Consider the following 21,927-nt stretch of genomic DNA (forward strand, 5'->3'; position numbering starts at 1 on the left):
GAAGTTAAGGGGGATAGCTGTATTTTTTTAAAATTTTTGATTCATAAATGGAAAAAACATATATGCATACTTGCATTATTTTAGAAAATAATGAAAAATCTCTTTCCCTTCTGAGACTCCTCAACAAGTAATAACAAGAGCAAAAATTTACTGACATGCCCCATGGACAAGAGCGTAGATTGTTCTCCAAAGTAAACAGAAACTATTACTCTTTGCATCACACAGATAAAATTCTGGTAAGTTTATAGTAGACTCAGGTCTGAGTTTAAAACCCCAAGTTATACCACAACTCTACTGAAATGTGTCTGGGATTGGCAGAAGCTTTATTCTTTTAGGTTTAGTACTTCTGCAATTTAAACGGGCATAGCCAGATTAATAAGAAAAAAGATTTATAATGCAAGTAAAGATCATGCATCAAAATAAATGTTTTGAGTGTTTTAAACAGACAAACTTTCTGTATCAAAGCAAGTCCTGATCTAACACACTCATGGGATTTGAATGGAAGAGAAGGAAGATTTGGGCATCATCAAATGTAAACCATTCTCTGCCACCCGAAAGCTATCAAGGGATATTGGTGGAAGGCATATGGCAAGGTCAGTTATCACATGAATTCAGCCTGCACATAGCCCAGACTAGAACTTTATCTCCTGTGTTTCTTCCTTCCCATTCCAGCCATAACCTGTCCTGAGATGAAAAACCTTCTGTACCCGAGAATCAAAGACTAGCTCGCTGTGTCCAGCAGAGGACAGTATCGCCAAGAAAGTAGTTTTCTTTGAGCATCTTCCTAGGGTACTCCCCAAAGACCTTTCTGCAGGGACTGAAACACAGTTCAGGTGAGAAAAGGAAGTTTCCAATGACGTCCTCTCTCTCTCTCTCTCTCTCTCTCTATATATATATATATATATATATATATATATACACACACACACACACACACACACATATATATATATAAAACATTCTGATTCAGACCCATCTTATGCAGGTTTTAAACTCGTAACAGATTGTATTTGCGTTCCAAGCAGTCTCAAGGCACGAATATGGCTGTGAATGAAGAACAGGAGGGGCTGGGAGAGCAGGAGAGGACAAAGGAGCCTAGGGGCTGCCTAATCCCACAGCAGAGGCAAGTGAGGGTTGGGCGTGGACACCCAACACTTAACATGAAACGTTATTGTTGTTTATTTTATTTTACCTTATTTTTAGAAAAAAGAGAAAAAACAGAAGCCATGGATTTTCATTCTCTTCGGTTCTCGCTAGACGCTTTGGAAACGCTGTGGGCACGGGACACTCTTGTGCCTGCGCTTCGGAGCAAGGCGCTCGGGGGAGGCGCGTTTAGTACCAGCGCTACGGGCAGCAGCAGGGTGGGGCCAGAGCAGGGGCGTGGCCACAAAGGAGGCGGGGCCATAAAGGAGGCGGGGCCGTCCGCGCTCGGTCTATAAAAGGTCACTTGCGCAGCTCGGCCCTGACCCCGGACAGAGCGGGGCCGCGGAGCAGGCCGGTTAGTCACATCACGGCTTATGAAGGTGAGCTACGGGGCGCGGGTGGCTTCCGGCTTCTGGGGAGCTGGAATTTAGGGTGTGGTCTGGTCGGTCCCGAGGGTTTGGTGGTGAGCGAATCGCGCTGAGAGCCTAAGAAGGCGGCGGCGGCGGCTTTGTCTGGAGCTTCAGCCCTAGAAATAAACGCCGGTTTGGAGACAGAGGTTCCCGGAGTCCTTATTGCTGTGCCCACCTGCTTGCGTCTCCGCGCCCTTGAATTCCTCTCTAACTTTCTTGAAGGAAGCCGGGACCTCGTACTGCCTCCCCACCCCAGGGAACTCACCAAGGGCTAGGCAGCGGGTCCCACACTATTGTCCCCTGTTCGGGTCCTGGGCTTTAAATTCCCAGGTTCGATCCCAGGCATCCCATACGGTCCCCGAGCACCGCCAGAAGTAAGCCCTGAGCATCACCGGGTGTGGCCCCCCCCCCCAAAAAAAAAGCAAAAGAGAAAAAAGCAACAGTAATAACAAGCTACAGGCCAACTTCCCAAGGTGTTGGCAAATGAGGTCATTGGAAGGATGGGTTGTTGGTCATGTGGTACCTCTAGAGAAGTAGTGGTGGTGCTAATATTTCGTGGTCCCTCTAGCCTTTGTTTGTGAACCCCACTGTGCAGGAGGGAGCCACTCAGTCTCAGTTTGCCTCGGTAGGAATAGAGTTCAGAATGAATTTAGTTCAGGGGTTTTGGCTGACTTGGTGGTCAAAGGACCTGCCTTGCTTCTGAGAGGCTGGAGTCTGATTTTCTGGTTTCTCCCACATGTTCTGAGCACAGTTCCAGCGATGCAACTATTTGGGAGCCCCCTCATGCCCCTCAGCACAACTGATTGTTCAGTCTTCAGTGTCGTGCTGCTAGATGGGTTAGCCCTGCACGTCAGTGTGACCCCTGGCCAGCATAGTAATTAGAGAAGTGCAGAAAGGGATGAGAGAGATAGTATAGCGGCTAGGGTGCTTGCTTGCATGCAACCAACCTGGGTTTGATCCCCTGGCACCACATATTCTCCTCTGAGCACCATCAGGAATGACCCCTGAGTACAGAGCCAGGAATAAAAAAGAAAAAAGAAGTGCAGACACTATGGGCAGGATATCAGAATAACATATGTGAGCCCCACAATTAAGAGAGATCTCCACAACTAGGATGTGTGAGAGCACAGTGATAATAGTGTGCCCCTCCTGGTGCATCCAAAACCAAGTGTGAGAGCTCCACAGTCAAGCATAAAATGTGGTCCAGTCCTCACAACAGCAACAAAGGAAAGAGCAAAGAAGAAAATGTTCGTGGGAGGAGGTGACAGGCATTTCCAGGAACATGAGTGGAAGCTTGTGACCCACAGGGTCTGCAGGGCGGCAACCCCTAATATGCATGATGCTAATGATGTCCATGTTCTCAGAGTGAGATCTTGCCCCTGCTTGCTGATCCTTGCTGAAAAGAAAACATTCGCTATGCTGAATGGCTTAGAAGAGAACATCCAAGTAAAATGCATCTTAGTGAAGGAGAGTGGCCGTGTGATAGAATTCACGTTTGACAGTGCAACTCTAAAATGGGAGGGCATGAAACTTCTGGGCCAGGATGTGAAACCACCCCAAACAGAACATGCTTGAGACTTCCTGGGGGGGACGATGTACTTCTGCCTGTGCGCCTTTCCCTTTTAAGGCGTCTCCACTAAATAGTTGGCCCCACATGTGTAACCACCAGGGGCAAGGCTATGGTTTAATTAAAATTAAGTAGTAATGTTCACTGGCCCTGGTTGTAAAGAAGCCCTCATGAGGAGGCTGGCAGTTGGGGCAGTTTATAGAGTTCTGGGCAGCAAGAATTGTCGCTGGCAACAAGACCAGAGGGGAGGTGGGAGAGGCTGTTTGATTATAATGGACGTTGATGTAAGTCTTCTCAGAAGTGAGCAACTGTTCTTTTTGTTTGATTGTTTGTTTTGGATTTATCTATGCTTTCTCTATTTTTTTAAATTTTATTTTTAATTTTTATTAGTGAAACACCATGAGGTACAGTTGTAGATCTACAAATTTTTGTGCTTGGGTTTCAGTTATACAATGATCGAATACCCATCCCTCCACCAGTGCCCATTTTCCACCACCACTGATCCCAGTTTCCCTCCCACCCCCCATCCCCCCATCCCACCCTGCCTCTGTGGCAGGGCATTCCCCTTTGTTTTCTCTCTCCTTATATATAAGTGGTACTACATGGAAAGTATCATGCTAAGCTAAAAGAGTCAGAAAGAGAGGGACAGACATAGAAACATTGCATTCATCCTGGGGAATGTAAAGTAACAAAATAGGAGACTAACACCCAAGAATAGCAGAGATAAGTATCAGGAGGTTTACTCCATGGCTTGGAGACGAACCACTCACGCTAGGGGAAAAGGCAGCTCAGATAGAGAAGGGAGGACCAAATAAAGGGTGCTGGGAGGATCCTCCCAGGATGGGAGATGAGTGCTGAGAGTAGACTATAGACTGAACGTGAGCAACTAGCTATCTCAGCTTACTTGGCTAAAACACAGACTGCATGTGTCATAGAGATAAGGCTGCAAAGACACAGGCCCTGGGCCCCTGACTGGGTAATGTCAGGACACTTGTAGGTACAAACTGTTATGAGTGGAAGCAAAAAACCAAAAAAATGAAAAAGAAATACCCAGTGTGGCTCTGCTACTGCTAAGCTGCTGCTTTCTTTTTTTTATTTTTAAGAGTGAGACCTTAGTTTTATTTTGAGTCATCAAATTTATCAGCGTTTAAGTCCTCAGGTTCTCCGAACCAGCTGTACTCAATACGCATTTGGCAATGTGGGGGGAATGTTCTCCGTGAACACTCTCCTCCCGGCTGATCCCAGCATGAGTTGTTGAGAAGCTGAATTCACAAGCAGTCTTCCTACCAGAGTCCAGCTAGTGTTAAGAGCTCAGAGTGAGGTTTAAATGTTCCTCTACTGTCTATCAGTTCTGATATATTTGTTTTTCTTGCTGTGGAGGAGAAAAAAAATCACCCAACTTTAGTAGCTGAGCATCACACAGATTTATTCATGTTTTAGTTGTGTGCCGGAAGTTAGATATGGTTCTGTCCAGGTTCAAATCACGGTACTGGCAGGCTGGGGTCCTTTCTAGAGGCTCTGTGGAAGGCTCTGCCTCTCCCCATCCAGGTCATTGGCAGATTTCTGTTCTGTGATTGGGGCTGTGTTCGGTGAGGACTTTCTTGGCTTCTATGGTCACCTGGACACTTCTCTGTGACCCCATTCCTCTGACTTCAAATAGTGCCATCTTCAGCCACTGTGGGCGAGAGCAGCTCTCTCCTCAAAGCTCTTTCCTCTGCTGTTTATATACCTCACCTGACCTCGTCTTCAGGATGGACTTACACTGTCCTCCCTCCCCCTGATAATCCAGAATAATCTCTATAACCTTCATCTCTCCTATAAAGTCTCTTCACAGCAAAACTGTCTAGATTCACGGGCTCCAGATTGGGGTCTCTTTGCAGGAGGGGGGACTTCTTCCTACTGTGAGCATATAAATTAGCTCCCTCTTCAGTCTCCTCTTCTCGTCAATGGAGCCAGACATTACATTAACCTCACAGCATTGTGTGAGGGTGAATATGGTAACACACCACCCCTCCCACACGCACTCAGAATTTGCTTGCTCAGTGGAAGTGACACAGAAACAAAGACTTGCCCGAGAGCTGGAATTTGGTGACACTGAACCAGAGTGATCTCGTGGGGCCTTAGGAGAAGAGGCCCTCTGCTTTCATCACAACTGTAGCTTCTTCTGCAACATTTGGGCAGAGATGCTCCCAACATGTGTTTGACAATTTGAATGAGCTTAAAGGGCATTTGAATAATTCTAATGTTAGAGTATTTCCAAACCCCTGCAGCTGATCTGGGTTCAGTCCCCTGAGCACTGCCAGGAATAATCCCTGATCACTGCCAGGTGTGTGCTCCGAAAGGAAATAGACATTTCTGATTTTGAGGTGTTTTTTTTTTTTATCTTATTTTGTCATCACATCAGGCAAGATGGTGACTTTAACATCCAACTGTCTTATATTTTCACGTTTTTTCCCTCAAGATAGAAGGAATCAGTTTGCTTTTTCTCTTTTGTAGCAATCTCACTTTGCCTCAAGTGCTCCTCTCCCCTGAAAGACACGATTGGTTCTTGTGATTTCATGAGTGTTTAGTGTAAGAAGTGCAGTCAACTCATTTGTGGAATATAAAACAACATAACATGAGGCTGACACCTAAGGATAGTAGATACACGGGATAGGTAGATTGCTCCATAGCTGGAAGCCTGCCTCATGAGCAAAGGCGAGAAGGCAGCTGGAATAGAGAAGGGATCACTGAGAAAATGATGGTTGGAGGAATCGGTCGAGATGGGAGATGTGTGCAGAAAGTAGATAAAGGACAAAACATGATGGCCTCTCAGTAGCTATATAGCAAAACAATGCCCAAAAGTAGAGAGAGAGTATGGGGTAAATTATCTGCCATGGAGACGGTGTGTGTGTGTGGGGGGGGCGGGGAATTGAACTCAGGTCGGCCAAGTTGGCTGCATGGAAAGCAAACGCCCTACTGCTGTGCTATCGCTGGGCTGGAGCAATAGCACAGTGGGTAAGGCATTTGCCTTGCAATCAGCCAATATGGCTGATCCGAGTTCGATTCCTCCGCCCCTCTCGGAGAGCCCAGCACGCTACGGAGACGTATTCAATATGCCAGACACGGTAACAACAAGGTGGGGTATATCGGGGATATTGGTGATGGGGAATGTGCACTGGTGGAGGGATGGGTGTTTGATCATTGTGTGATTGTAACTCAAACATGAAAGCTTGTAACTATCTCACGGTGATTCAATAAAATTTAAAAAATAATTTAAAAATTTTAAAAATTAAATAAAAAAGAAGTGCAGTCAATTCTAAACCAGTGGGACTCGAGGTAGTTTTCATAAAACCCTGAATTCTATAGACTGATTTATCCTCAGGGCTGGGGTAAGGCTGAGCCTCCAGCAGTGACTGGGACTTCTCCAGGTTGCAAAGGGTAGGGGAGCTTATCCCTGTGTGTCCCTCCACCTGGGGGCACCAGCTCACAGTGGGCTCATCAGTGATGGGAACGAAGATCACACGGGGTAGGTACCAGCTGACTCTTCTTCACGGCAGTAAAGAATCCACCTGTAAATTGCTTAGGTTGATATGTTATGCCACTAAATCTGTGTGTGTGTCGTCAAGTTTCTTTGACTAGATAGATCAATATTTAGGGAGACTCAGAAGCTGGAGAGACTGGTCTCGTATTCTTTTTTTTTTTTTTTGTGAGGGGTGGGTAATAGTTTTAATCGAGTATTTGTATAACTTATAATGTCACAATCTTTATTTTTTGAAAAAAAATTATTGAATCACCATGAGATACACAGTTACAAAGTTGTTCATGATTGGGTTTCAGTCATAGGATGCTCCAATACCCATCCCTTCACCAGTGTACAGGTCCCACCACCGGTGTCTCAAGTTTTCCTACCTCTACCACCCCCACCCTCCATCCCCCAGCCTTCCCCAGCCTGCCTGTATGGCAGGCAATAGTCTCTTGTATTCTTAAAGGCTCATGCTACTCTCAAGCTGTTCTCTCATCTGACTCTCCAGTGTTGGGTGGCACCTAAAACCCTGTAGGCACCTAAAACCTTGTAGGAAAGATGGGAAATAGAGCTCCGTTACCCTGGCCAAGCCAGATCTCATGTTCTGGGCTTTGCCTCCCCAGGATCTGAACTACCAACCTCTTCTCTCGACTGTCTCAGTCCTCACCAGGGAGGCATTCTGTGGGCAGTGACACACCCAGAAGGGCCAGCATAATGGACGGTGGCAGTTTGTCTCTTGGGAGGGGGCACAGGGTTTTGGCTCCCCTCAGCTACTTCTCCCACCTGAACCTGGAGCGTTTTGAGTACACTGAGCAAAGGAAAGGGTGCCCCAACCTGAGAGCACCGCTGGGTTTATAGCACCTCATGTGTCCTAAGCCCCCAGACCTTCCAGCTCCTGGTTTCAAGTCACTGGTTGTCATTTGTTGATTCATGACCTCTGTGTCCCTTCCTTCCAGATCCTATAAACAGCTGCCATGGGAAGTAAAGGAGGATTTACCCTTCTTGGACTCCTGCTCATCCTGGCTCTACTCTGCCGTTCAGGTGAGTGGACTGGAGGGACTCAATTCTGGGTCATCTGGGTTCCCTCAGCCTTGAGCCTTTTTTTAAAATTTTTTCTTTTTGGGTCCCACCCAGCAATGCACAGGGGTTACTCCTACCTCTGCACTCAGGCAGTCCTCGGGGGACCATATGGGATGCTAAGAATCGAACCCGGGTCAGCCTCATGCAAGGCAAACACCCTACATACTGTACTATTGCTCCAGCCCCCTTTTTAAAAATTTAAAACAATTTTTTTATTGAATCACCATGAGATACAGTTACAAAGCTTTCATTGTTTGAGTTTCAGTCATACAATGACCGAGCACCCATCCCTCCACCAGTGCACATTTTCCACCACCAATGTCACCAGTATCGGTCCCCATACCCCAGTTCGCCCTCTGCCTCAGTTTCCCCCATACTCTCTCTCTACTTTTGGGTATTATGGTTTGCCATACACATACTGGGATACTGATACGTTTGGTTCTTTATCTACTTCCAGCACACGTCTCCCATCCCGAATGATCCCTCCAACTATCACTAACTTTGTGATCCCTTCTCTATTCCAGCTGTCTTCTTCCCCCAGTTTACAAGGCAGGATACCAACCATGGAGCAATATTCCTGGTCCTTGTGTCTACTGTCCTTGGGTGTCAGTCTCATATTTTGTTATTTTATATTTTACAAGTGAGTGCAGTCATTCTATGTCTGTCCCTCTCTTTTTGACTCATTTCACTTAGCATGATACTCTCCATGACCATCCACTTATAAGCAAATTTCATGACTTCATCTTTCCTAACAGCTTCATAATATTCCATTGTGTAGATGTACCAAAGTTTCTTTAACCAGTTGTCTGTTCTCGACAGCCCTTTTTTCTTAAGACTTGTGAAGATTGGGTTGGAGCAGTAGTACAGTGAGCTGGGTGCTTGCCTTGCACACAGATGACCTAAGTTTGATCTCTGGCACCCCAGGAATAATCCTTGAGCCCTGAGCACTGCCCAGTGTGGCCCCAAAACAAACAGAAGACTCAGAAGATTGACATCTGTGACCTGAGGCTGAATTTGGTTCTTTCCCTTCTGGTATTACAGGTCTGCAGTTGAGTGCCAGCTTCCTGAGTTACAGTCTCGGCTCAGTGGAGCAGTGTTCTTAGTTACAGCCCATTCTATTGCAAATGCTTTCTATGAGCGTGAGGACAGGTTATGGTATGAGTGCAACCAGCTGTTTAAAGTTAACCCCTCTCTTAAGGCAGGAGAGATAGTACAGTGGGTAGGGCATGTGCCTTGCACACAGCTGACCTGAATTCAATCCCCAACATCTCCTATGGTCCTCTGTGCATGGAGCCAGAAGTAAGCCCTGAGCAGAATTTGGTGAGGCTCAAAAACCAAAATTATCATCATCATCATCATCATCATCATCATCATCATCAAGTTAACTCTCTCACCAGGACCTGTTTGGGCCACCAGTGTGTGCATCTCTATGCTGCTGAGCTCAGTCCTCTCCTTGTGTGGCCCTCTTTATCATCTGTAGCACGTTTGTGACACCACAAGCACAAGTCATGCCACGTGTCTGTACTTGTATAATCCGTATGGCAAATGTATGGAGTATGTGTAATTTTTTTTTTGCTTTTGGGTCACACCTGGCGATGCTCAGGGGTCACTGTGTAAACTCACAAGAGGGGGGCACGGCACACAGTGGCGGTGGCTCTATCTCTCCCGCCGCCCGCGTTCGGTAGTCTCACCCTTCTCCCACCTGGGGAGGTCGATGGTGATGGTCAGGCGGAGGAAGGAAACGAGGGCCAGGCTGGTTGGTATTAGTAGCAGTTTATTTCATTCCTCTCTCCATCTACACCAGTCTCTCTTGTCTGTCTCTGCTTCTGTCTCTGCTCCCCTCTTCTTCCTCCCCCATGCTACTTCATTCTCCTTCTCCATCCCCCTTCATCCTCCTTCTGTTCCTTCTGATCCTCTGCTTCTTCCTTCTGATCCCTCCTGCCCCTTCTCCTACAGTACAGTTAAATCCCCTCTCCATGAGGAATTGGGGGAACAATTACACATAGGTGCGGTCACAATCAATAGGGGTAGAAATCTTAGTCTCAGGGAAGGCCGCTCCTAGGACAGATCCTTTCTCAGCAGGAGGACCCACCCTAGAGCAGAATCCCATGGGTGTGCCTCTCCTTTCCTTGTCGGACAAGCATATAAGCATATATAATATAAATAATTTTGTATGGATACAGTAAGAAATATCTTAAACTTATAGAATTGCTCTCCTAGGGCCATCTCGATCTCAGACTACAGTGCTCAAGCCAGATAGTCTTTCCCACACCTAGCAGGATCCTAGTTTCGTCGTTACCTTTGGATCATGACAGCATTTGTCTATGATCAAACTCTTAACTTAGAGTTAAGAATCATGGCACTTTGGCCTGGCCCATTTCGATGCCAGGGTAGCTCACCGCTTGCCCTGGGTCCATTCAGTCCCTCATCGGGACCCTGCTTTTGGGGTGTTAGGAACTAAGGGCAACTGAGGCTTAAGTCGAGAAAGCAGATGCCTGGGAGTGAATAATATTCAAAGCCAATTAAATCCTAGGTTACAAAGCATAATGTTAACGGTCTTCCTGTATCTATACAAAAAGGATATTACTTTAAAGTAAACTGTTCATAAGGCATAAGGAGAGGAGAAAGGCAGTATTTCACTTATACATATAAAAGCATAGATTTCTGGGAAACTGAGCTTACAAATAAACAGTCTGATTAAGGGGAAAGCTGATTAACTGGGTGGGAAGGAGAGCATAGGGAAGACTGTTTACAGATAAACACAATGGAAGTGGAAGTGCCTTGGAGCACTGTGATGGGTGTAACCAGATTGATGGGTGTAACCAGATAAACCTAAGCTTCTTGTGGAAGAAGGACAAAGCAATGTTACCCTACAGGTCACTCCTGGCTCTGCACTCAGGAATCATTCCTGGCAGTGCTCAGGGGACCATATGGGATGCTGGAAATTGAACCCGGGTCAGCTGCAAGGCAAACACCCTACCCACTATGCTATTGCTCCAGCCCTGGAATACACGTAATTTTTATCAGTATTAGCAGATGACAAGACAGAGGCCCTAAAGATCACATACACTGTAAATGATCATCCAGTGGATGTCCAGCTGGAATTTAAACCCAGACAACATGACAGTAGAGTGTTATTGTCAGTCCCCTCTCCAGCCCCTGCACGTGGCTTGGGTTTCGTTCTCTCCTGGAACTGTAGGGACATCTGTTTTCAGTGCTTTTCTTTATCATAAGAATCTAGTTTTTTTTTTGTCTTCATGTTGCTTCTACCAGGGTGTGTGTGTGTGTGTGTGTGTGTGTGTGTGTGTGTGTGTGTAATGGTGAGAAATGTTAGAAAGGAAATACAGGGGCTGGAGCAATAGCACAGCAAGTAGGGCGTTTTCCTTGCAAGCAGCCGACCCGGGTTCAGTTACCAGCATCCCATATGGTCCCCTGTGCACTTCCAGGAGTAATTCCTGAGTGCAGAGCCAGGAGTAACCCCTGTACCTCACCAGGTGTAACCCAAAAAGCAAAAAAGAAAAAAAAAAGGAAAAGAAAGGAAATACAATGAACCCAAGGACAAGTTTGACTATGTTCTTTCTGTTGAGAATGAGGCTGGGACACCACTTCCTCTGCTCTGAGGTTGGAGCTTCGCTTAGGAAGTCACATTGTTGTCTCAGTGCTCCTGCCCTAGTTATGTTCTGTGACAGGAACAGTCTGGCCATGCCCAGATTCCTGGCTTCTGCCTTTGATAATTGAGCAACCTTTGGTTTTGGTAGGTAAGGGGGTCTGGGTTATCCTTCCTCAGATAATCAGGATGTGAAAAATGTGTGCATGCAAGCATGTGCATGCGTGTGTGTGCATGCACACACACACACACACACACACACACACACACACAGCCTTTTTTTTTACTATTGCCCAGACTCTGAGGAACCTACTGTAGGGGAATTTTCCTCTTGACTCCCCCTATTTTACATAAAATGTAATCACTTCTTCCCTGGCTTAATTGTTGGAACATAAAATGGGTACATTATTGAGTCTGTCTCTTAAAAGGGTTTTGTGAGGACTGGGGATAGGCTGCAAGGTGCACAGATGTCTGAACACTGAATGAGCCTGTTAGCCATCTGCTCAGATGTTCCCAAAATGAACTTTGATTCCGCTATTAAAACGTTTGCCAAAGGAGTTAGATGAACTCTGGCCTTTCCAGAAGAAAACCCTTTCTCCTGTGCATCCTTCTCAAATAACCTCACAGACGTCCAGACGAGATCTGCATCCTCTCTCTCATACATAAGTGCAGACATCAGGAGCAGGGGAGAAATATGGCATCTTGTTCCTTCCTCACTGTGGACCCCCTCGCACACAGCGACACTGGGAGGGAAGAGGTCGCATGGGTGACCAGGGTGCTGCCCCAGCCCCAAGACTGACTCCAGCTCTTTGTAGTTTGGATGTCCTCTGTGGTCACTCCACCTCTTGAGCATCTATCTTGTCATCAGCAGACAGAATGGTGAAGGAGGACTATTTGGACGTGTCAAGGAATTAATCTAGGGTCCTCCCAAATCATAGGGTATTGTTAGGCTGTGATTACACACCTGTAAAATCTTATTACGCCGAAGGTTGTGTGTTCACGGGCTCACTGGATGGCACTGTCTCACAGCCTGCGTTCGGTGCTCTTGAGCCGCTGTGTGTGGCCTGGGTTGGAATGGCTGTTGGCCAAGGGCAGACAGAAGAAGAAACGAGGGCCAGGCCAGTCTATATCAATAGTAGTTTATTCCAATCCTTTTCACTCCTGTCTTTCTCTGCCTCCTTCTCTCCTGGGCCCCAATCTTGGAACCTCTCTCCTTCTGGCTCTGACTCTGGATCTCTGAAGCCCAAGCTCTCTCGCTTCTGACTCCCCTCTCCGAGCTTACGTCTTAGTTTATATAGCAGTCACATGAGGCGGTGACATAAAGGTGGGTTGAATACTGACGAATCAACAAAGAGAGGTAAGACCACTCCTCCAGGAGATTAACTCAAGGATAAAATCTCATCTACAGAGATTACTTCAGATTACTAGGAGATCCGCTCAAGGGTGAGATCCCAACAAGGGTGTGTTCTTCCCTCAGTTAGTAATCTACTTAAATAGTTGTAATAAATCTACTTCTAGTATTTCTAGCAATGTCATTCTGTATGAGCACAGTAAGAGATATAAATTTAGTTTGGTTCTTCCTGAGAACATCTCATTATACATTCCGCAGTCCTCAGGCCAAGTTAATCTTCCTAGCTCCAGCAGGGTCCTAGTCTCGTCGTTACTTACTTTTGGATCATGACAGCATTTGTCCATGATCATGCCCTCAGCTTATAGTTGAGTATCGTGGCTCTTTGGCCTGGCCCATTTCGATGCCAGGGTAGCTCACCGCTTGCCCTGGGTCCATTCAGTCCCTCGTCACGATCCTGCTTTTGGGGTGGTAGGAACTAAGGGCAACTGAGTCAAGAAATCAGGTGCCCAGGAGTAAATATTATTCGGAGTCAATCAACTCCCAAGTTACAAAGCATAATATTAACTGTCTTCCTGTGTCCACACAGAAAGGACATTGCTTACAATACAAGTTCAGTGTCCTTAGATGGGTGTGACCTGACAAACCTAAGCTACCTAAGGAAGGACAAAAGAGTGTTATCCTACACATACCTATGATGACAGCTGTGGTCATCTATAGCAAAAGTGTGACATTAATCGCTGCTCATAAAATAAGGAGCCACTTTCTTTCTGGCCTCCTGGAAAATCCCCTCTCCCTAGTCACACATCCCAAATTTAGGCTGAGAACTAGAAGTCCGATTTGAGTCCTAAGATCAAAACGTGGTCTTAGTGTAGCCATGATATTTGCTATGAGATTTTACATATTTCACCTTTGAAAACATCTTTTCATAACAGTAAATATTGCCAAATAATGATTCCATGGCTGATGCTGGGTGTCAGGAAAAAAGTAATTTCTGATTATGAAAAAGAATGGGCTGAGCAATGTTTTCTCCCCAATCTTAGTTTTCCGCCTCTGCCCATGGGAAATGTAAAATATGACTAATCTTGTTGTTACCATTGCTACAAAAATGATGAAAGGAAAATGATCCTGCCAAACCTAAAATATAGCTGGAAATGATGAATCTTAAAAACTTTTACCTTTAATTTACTTATCATTGTTTTTTTTTTTTTGTTGCATGTCACTGGTTTATAGAAATTTTAGAATTTCAGTGGATATATAGTTGCCACATTCCTGTCCCAAAAAGGAGCCTCTCCTCATTCCCCTCAATCCACTTCCCTTTCCTCCAATATCCACTGTACTTTTCAGGGAGTCTAGGGTTTAGCTTTGTTGTTTTTTGTCTTAAGAATTCAAATTTCGGGGCTGGAGCGATAGCACAGTGGGTAGGGCGTTTGCCTTGCATGCAGCCAACATGGCCGACACAGGTTCGATTCCCAGCACCCCATATGGTCCCCTGAGCACCGCCAGGAGCAATTCCTGAGTGCATGAGCCAGGAGTAACCCCTGGGCATCGCCGGGTGTGACCCAAGAAGCACTCCCCTCCCAGGAGGGGAGATGCATGTTGAAAGTAGACTATGGACTGAACATGTTTGCCACTCAATGCCTCTTTTGCAGACCACAACACCCAAAAGGAGAGAGAGAACACAGGGGATTGCCCTGCCACAGAGACAGGGGGGATGGGGGGATGGGGGTGGGAGGGATATTATCCATGGTGGTGGAAGATGGGCACTGGTGGAGGGATGGGTATCTGATCATTGTATGATTGAAACCAAAGAAAAAAAAATTGTAAATCTACAACTTTAAAAAAAATAAAATAAAATAAAGGGGAAAAAAAAAGAATTTAAATTTCACATGATTGTAATCATACAATGATTCATTCTCTCTGTCTCTCTGTCTCTGTCTCTCTGTCTCTGTCTCTGTCTCTCTCTGTCTCTCTGTCTCTCTCTCTCTGTGTTTGGTTTTTGGGCCACACCAAGCAGTGCTCAGGGCTTATTCCTCACTCCGGAATCACTCCTGGCATTCTCAGGGAACTATATCATATGTGGTGCCAGGTATTGATCCAGGGTCAGCCTCATGCAAAGTAAGCACCCTGCCAACTAACTCTGTTATTGTTCCAATCCTTATCTTTTTAAAACGTATATAACAATGTTTATTTTTTACTTTTTTACCTTAAGTCCCATCCATTTTGTCCCAAAGGGAACAATGTCACCATTTTTAATGGTAAGGTAGTACTCCGTAGTATATAGAGCATAGCTGTTACATGTAGTCATCCATTGATGACTTCAATATGGAATCCTACACACTTAAACGAGAGCAGTGATGTTTTTTAATGTTAGGAAACTGGAGGCCATTTGCTTCTAATAGAAGTTGAGTCTAGTATTCAATGTTATTGCCAGAGCATGGGGTAAGGGTGTGTAGTTGCTAGCCATCCTTTGGCTGGAAATGCTTCTGCCAAAGGGTAACTTCCTTAGTAGAGAACAGCTTCAAAGAGAATTCCTATTCCAACGTTCCTCCAATTGTCTGCTAAAGGTCAGAGAGTTGATATTTTTCACTTTGCAAACCAAGAGACCAAATTGAGGCTGTTACGTAGACTTCAGTATAAGTAACAAGAAAATACACTTTTGAGAATTTTCAGAATTTTCAAAGTTTAAAATGTATTGGAGGCCAAAGTTGAGAGTGTAGGGTGCTTGCCTTGCATGTAGCCACCCCCAGTTCGATATCCAACACCCCATATACCTGGCAGGACTGATCTCTGAGTGTAAAGCAAGAAGTAAGCCCCAAGCATTGATGGGTGTGGCACCAAACCAAAAAAATAAAAATAAAATGTATTACTGAGTACAATGATTTATAAGACATAGGTACTAAGGAGAAGAATGGAATTATCTCCCCAAGAATTTTACTTAATTGGGCTTCAAAAGTTAATCTTCCCAATCTTCTGATTGGTTGCAAGTATTCATCTCTTAATGGGAATCACAATGAAATGTTATGTATTTCATATTTGGAGAAATGTCTTTTCATATAGGTAGGGCCATGCAATAATTACCAGTCCTTGTGAATAAAATTAGAGTATATTCATCACTTGGGAGATTTTTATAGAATCCTGTTCATTTATTCTCTTGTTATTTTTGCATCAAGTCCAAAATATTGACTATGGCTTTAGTTTGGCTGGAAAGTGCAGATTGGTGTGGGAAGGGAAATTGGCTGTGAGTTGCTGACCTCTGTCCCATAGCGAGGGGCAGGGAGTCTTTCCTCATTTTCCAGGAGGGCAGGTCCAGGCTGGTCTAGCACTTACTGTCGGGTTTTCTTCCTGATTCTAGGTCACAGCCTGAGGTGCTACCAATGCAATAAAAATGTTCAACGCTGTTTTAATGTCGAGAACTGTAGCGGTAATTTTGATGCGTGTTTGTCTGTGGAGGCTGGTAAGTGTCTATCCCTTCCCTCCCAAATATGATGGGATTATGAGAGCCTGGGGGAGTACTTGCACCACTCCAATTTACCTTGTAATCGACAAGTAATAGCTCAACATTTATGGCACCAACTTCATATTTTTTATATTCTTTGAACCAAAACAATTTTGAATTTTAATTAAAAACTATTTTACTGAATTTTAAAAAGCAGTTGAGCCAGAGATGAGGCTCAGCCCTAGAGTACAGACTTCACATGTGTGAGAGTCTCAGTTCAATTGCCAGCAACTGCCCTCCCCCCCCCCAAAAAAAAAACAAAAAACAAAGAACTAAGCTCTTTCCACATAAACACATATATGCTTGTCCCTTTCCATTTTTTTTTATTTCCATGGAATTTCATGGTGTCTTTTCTTCCTACTAAAATTTTATTGAAGCGATATTTTTAACAGACTCTGTTGTTTCGTCCCAGTGACCTTTAACCTTTTTTATGAATAATTTCTAGGAGTGGGCTTGCTGAACAAAAAGGAGCACGTGTTTTCAAATCTTGGCAAATTCCTAAAAGCAGTACAACTGCCCATTTTCGCCCACATACTTACACTATTCAGGCTCGGCTCGGGTAAAATTTTAAATCTTATGGAAAATTCCAGTCAAACTGTATCATCTTTTACTTAATTATCCTCGCCCCCTCTTTACAAATGCAATCAGGGTGACATTCTTGCCCCAAAGTCTCTACTTTCACAAATGAGGCCCTACGAAGCATAATTGAGGGTTCAGAGTTGGATCAGAACATTAACCACTGGCTCAAACTTGGGTCAGGAACACTAACCACTGGCTTACCTACCCTCGCACGTGTGTTTCAGCGGCGGGGCAGAACAGATATTTTCAGTGTTGGAAAAGAAGGGAATGCAACTATGCAGATATTTCAAGACTCCTGGGGGAAAGTCAGCTGAAGTACCGCTGCTGCGAGGAAGACTTGTGTAACAGAGATGACGCGCCCATCATGTCGGGAAAGACGGCTCTGCTGGTGGTCCCACTTCTGGCTGCAGCCTGGAACGTGTGTTTCTGAATCAACTCCAAGAGGGCTGCTCAGAAACTCCCATTTCTGTATATGCCTTATATCCTTTGCTGCTGCCTTCCTGAAGCTTCCTGTTTTTCCAGTTCAGTCCTGTAGGAAAAAAAAAAAGAGTAAAGCACGTAGAAGGAATTGGACAAGAGATTCAGATGACCAGTCCTTTTTGGTAGAGAAGCCCCATTTGAAGGAAGAATTTCGGGGGAGGCATATGTGATTTAAACGAGGTTGTATGCTTCTTCCATGTACTTTGTAGGGTCTGCCTTGCACTGACCCCTTGCAGAGCAGATTCTCTGCATTTCTCAGTTACTTCCCTTTAGGTCCCTTTAGGTCCCTGTATTATACATACATAATACACTATGTATGTATATTAGTGTATAGGCATGGCAAATATTACAGATGTGGCTGTCAGTCAGAAGCTATGAAATTGGTGCTGGGGGGCGGGGGTGGTTGCTAAGAACAGGGGTTTAAGGCACTTGGCCTTGCATGTTACTGACTCTACTTTGATCCCTGGCACTGCATATGGTCCCCTGAGAACCACCAGGAGTGATTTCTTGAGCGCAGAGCCATAAGTAAGCCCTGAGCACTGCTGGATGTGACCCCAAAACCGAAAATAAATGTTTATTGTTAAAAGTAAATTCATACTGCAGAGTTATTGGAATGAATATTTTTCAAAGGGTGCCCTGTGAGGAAGGAAATAAGCTTACAGATGACAGGACATGGAAATATAAGGTCTGCTTCAGAGAGGTAGCAGTGATTAAAACCTAAGCTTTCCTAGATTTCTCAATATTCTATGGTCTTGGCTGTCTTTAGCTAAAAAAAAAAAAAAAAAAAGAAAGAAAAAGGCTAAAAGGAAAAATCTTTTTTGTGTCGGAATGCTGGGAAATCTTGACTTTGTCACATGTGGTTCAAGACTGAGCATTTCAACATTCTATGTTACATGTGACTCACAGTATTGAGAGTGTGCTTATTTTAAAGTTTTTGGTTTTAATGTGGGTATGAAGACTCTTACCCACATGTGTGTCTTCTGTATTAGTGCAATGAGAAGAGTCTTTGGGGCTGAATCTGGACTTCCCAATGGATTATGAGCATCAACAGGGATGTGTTTGACAAGCTGACATTCAGCGTGGTGATTTCTAGTTGACTTGGTACAGATTATATTAAAAAAAAAAAAACCTGCAAAGTTCATTGCATAATCACTGCATAATCACATATGCCTGAGATTTTGGAAACCCTATCAGTGTTTTATAAAGTGAGACACCTTTTCAAGAAGAATTTCTCCTTTTTCTTGTGGGTGCTGGTGATTAATTCTCAAGATCTGGTAGAGTTAATGACGTTTCTGTTCTTATCATCTAAGTTGTATTTAACATCGTAGACTGATCTTTGCAGATGGTGGAATTTCTTGATTAATGTTTTGAAAAATACTTGATTATGTACTCTATTAGACAAATGGGAACGAATGATCCTTTTCTGAAAATAAAATCTAATCAAATAGATGAGTATGGTTATTGACCCACAGAACATCAAAATCTGCACCCTGCTTAATGCACAAGAGATTGGGGCAATTTTCTTTCCTGAGACAAATGGAGGCTGGCAGATGAGAAGTAACTTAAGGACAGTGGCGGAAGGTCTGGGAGCACTTTGGTGGTGGTGAGGTGCAATAACTATATGACAGGGACTAGGGAGATATTACATCAAGTTGGGTGCTTGTCATGTATGCAGCTGACCCAGATTTGACCCCTGACATCCCAGATCGTGCCCTGAGCACCCTCAAGGGGTGATCCCTGAGTACCTCTGATGTGGCATAAAAAACTGTACATCAAGACCGTAATCTTGTTCATATATTTTTTGCAACCAAACATCCCTGAGACAACTGTGGTAAGAAGGCATAACTGACCATTGCTAATTACACCCCACTCCTCCCCAGACTGCAGGAAGAAGTTGATCAAACCCTGGGATTGGAAGAGAAATAGCATGTCCGTGCTGAGTAAAGAAACCTCTGGCTATTAAACGCGAAACCAGGTTCCTCACCTAATCTTTATGAGCTAAGCAGGGCTCATATGTGTCTCTCTCGCTGGGTTGCAAATGCAAATAGGGAGCGAGGGCATTAGCAGTTAACTCCTCAAGCCCCAGTGGGATGGCACAGGACCTTGAACCCAGAGAAGGAGTTTAAGATGCAAGTTAGCTCTAGCTCCTCTGCAAGATATTATTTCCCTTATCTATAGACCTATTTATTTGCAGAAATAACCCAGTCACTACTCCCACCCACCATGATTGTTAGTATCTCATGTGCAGTCATCTACAAGTGGAGGGGTTTATCTTCAGATTTGTCTTAGGTTCTCTTCGTTATGGTAACTATTGCTCTTAACTATACAATTGTGTTAAAATTAGGCTACCCGGGATATAATCTAATTATCTTAAAGGGGAAACCTATAAATTCTTCTTCTTTGGACATATAGAAATAGAGAGCTGGAGCCTTGGGAGGCATAAGCATGAGCTTTGCATGCAGGAAGTCCAAATTCAGTTTCTCATATGGCATGATTTCCTAAGCAGGACCAGGAGATGTTCCTGAGCATTGAGTTGGGAATAGCCCTCAGAACTGTCAGATATGTACCCCCCCCAAAAAAAACCCACGAAATGTTTTCTATAAAATAAAAATATAAACATAATGGAAAATTTCTTTCCCTAACTCAGGCTCTTTAATAATAAAAGCTAACATTTGCAGATCATGTACTATGCATGGGTAAGAACTTAGATTGGGGGCCGAAGTGATAGTACAGTGGGTAGGTCACTTGTCTTACATGCAGCTAACCTGGATTCCATCCCTAGCAATTCACTTACGGTTCCCAGAGCCTGCCAGGAGTGATCCCTGAGCTCAGAGTCAGGAGTAAGCCCTGAGCATTGAGGGGTACAGTTCCCCCACAAAACAAAACAACACCCCTCCAAAAGAAGTTAGATTGTCCCCCCATAATGAGTAAGTACCATTACTGTTACAATTCACTGGAAAAAAAAATGTTAGCACAGCGGGTAGGGCGTTTGCCTTGCACGCAGCCAACATGGCTGACCCGAGTTCGATTCCTCCGCCCCTCTCAGAGAGCCCAGCAAGCTACCGAGAGTATCTTGCCTGCACGGCAGAGCCTGGCAAGCTACCCGTGAGGTATTCGATATGCCAAACACAGTAACAATTGTCACAGTGGAGATGTTACTGGGCCTGCTCGAGCAAATCGATGAACAACAGGAGGACAGTGACAGACAGTGACTGAAAGTGTATAGCAGATCCAGAGGGTAAATCCAGGTCCCGGTCTAAAACTTCAGCTCTTAACAGCTATGCTTCTGAAAAGTGGGACAGCTTTCCTAATAGGTTCAGTACTTGGGTATTATAAATAAAGTGGGAACAGGCAGATTAATAGAACATATTAATAAGGCATAAACATAGGGACTTCACAGATAAGAAATGAAATTAAGAAGAGGCTAAGTTGGTGGGATTGGTGTTTGAATATTGGATGTGATCAAATATTGTGAACTACCTTATGAAATAAAAAATTTTTAATAAATAAATATACAACCCAATGCCTAGAAGATTAAAAAAAAATTCGACACCAATCTCCCCATATCTACTGTTGCCTCTTTTCCTTTATTTATTTATTGCTTTTTGGGTCACACCCAGTGATGCACAGGTGATGCACTCCTGGCTCTGCACTCAGGAATTATCCCTAGCAGTGCTCAGGGGACCATATGGGATGCTGGGAATCAAGCCTGGGTCGGCCGCGTGCAAGGCAAACACCCTACCCGCTGTGCTATCACTCCAGCCCCATCCTTTTAGAATAAAATAACCTATTCTTATTTTTTTTTAAAAAATGAAGAGGTTAGACTTGAGCATCTAAGCCATTTCAATAAAGGGCGGTAAATTCTGAGAAACAAGACAAAGGAAAAGAGGTTTGGGCTGCTTGGCATTGTCCATGTAGGGAGCAAATATAGGGAGGCACTGTGGGAAGGTGGGCGCCGTGTAATAAGCTGCGCCATGAAAAACTTGGTACCATCTCCAGGGCTGAGATTATGTCCCTTCCTGGTAAGGAGAGGGGAGGTCAACATGTTCTCCAATGAAAAATCATCTTTCCAAAGTGAAATGTAGGCCCTGATCTTGGTCCTGATAGTGGGAGGACCAAGCCCTCCTGTGTCTGATGATTCCTCGTTCCTTCCTACTGAAAACAACCACTGGGCCAAAGCAGTTGATTGGGGGTGATATGTTCTGATCCTCTTCAATTCCCATGTCATAAACACTTCTAAAGGTTTCCTATATTTACCGAATCCTACCATATGCTCAGCCTTTTAGGGTCCTTGGGTTGTATCCTTGCCCTCAAGATGTTTGGAAAGAAGAAGCTTCAGACAAGCCCCTTAGTGGGCACAGCTACCCCTCACAGGGGGACAGAATCCAAGTGCTTCACAAGCATTATTCTGTTGTCTGTCATCAGAACAACTGTATGGCGGTCTGGATCTCTTTGTCTTACAGAAAACTGATTCAGAAGCCAAGCAGCTCTCCCAAACCTACCCAGTTTGGAAATCTAACTCTCTCCACAAATATGTGCATACACAGCACACATATGCACATGGACCCCTTTATTTAGTATGTATCCTGTACATGTAAAATATTTGTGTATGCATGTTCATATGTATCATGTCTGGTCAACAGCTTATCCTGGCCTTTATACTTTTGCTAAAGCGAGGTTAAGACAAATTTTCAGTCTCTAACTGCCAC

The 21,927-nt window shown here is 44.5% G+C and overlaps 1 protein-coding gene across 1 annotated transcript; it reads left to right on the forward strand.

Moving 5' to 3' along the window:
- Positions 1-1,467: 1,467 nt before the first annotated feature.
- On the forward strand, positions 1,468-18,665 carry CD59 (CD59 molecule (CD59 blood group)). The gene is made up of 4 exons (XM_056134924.1): positions 1,468-1,523; positions 7,582-7,666; positions 16,016-16,117; positions 16,963-18,665. Exons 2-4 carry the CDS (start codon positions 7,600-7,602, stop codon positions 17,166-17,168), a joined length of 375 nt encoding a protein of 124 aa, XP_055990899.1. The 5' UTR covers positions 1,468-1,523; positions 7,582-7,599; the 3' UTR covers positions 17,169-18,665.
- Positions 18,666-21,927: the final 3,262 nt, after the last annotated feature.

This window comes from Sorex fumeus, unplaced genomic scaffold (genome assembly GCF_029834395.1).
Source record: "Sorex fumeus unplaced genomic scaffold, SorFum_2.1 ptg000007l, whole genome shotgun sequence".
In the NCBI taxonomy this organism is placed as follows: domain Eukaryota; kingdom Metazoa; phylum Chordata; class Mammalia; order Eulipotyphla; family Soricidae; genus Sorex; species Sorex fumeus.

Coding starts and splice junctions, on each gene's coding strand:
- CD59 (XM_056134924.1), top strand. CDS start 7,600: ATGGGAAGTAAAGGAGGATTTACCCTTCTTGGACTCCTGCTCATCCTG. Junction 7,667..16,015: donor GGCTCTACTCTGCCGTTCAG/GTGAGTGGACTG, acceptor TCCTGATTCTAG/GTCACAGCCTGAGGTGCTAC. Junction 16,118..16,962: donor GTGTTTGTCTGTGGAGGCTG/GTAAGTGTCTAT, acceptor CGTGTGTTTCAG/CGGCGGGGCAGAACAGATAT.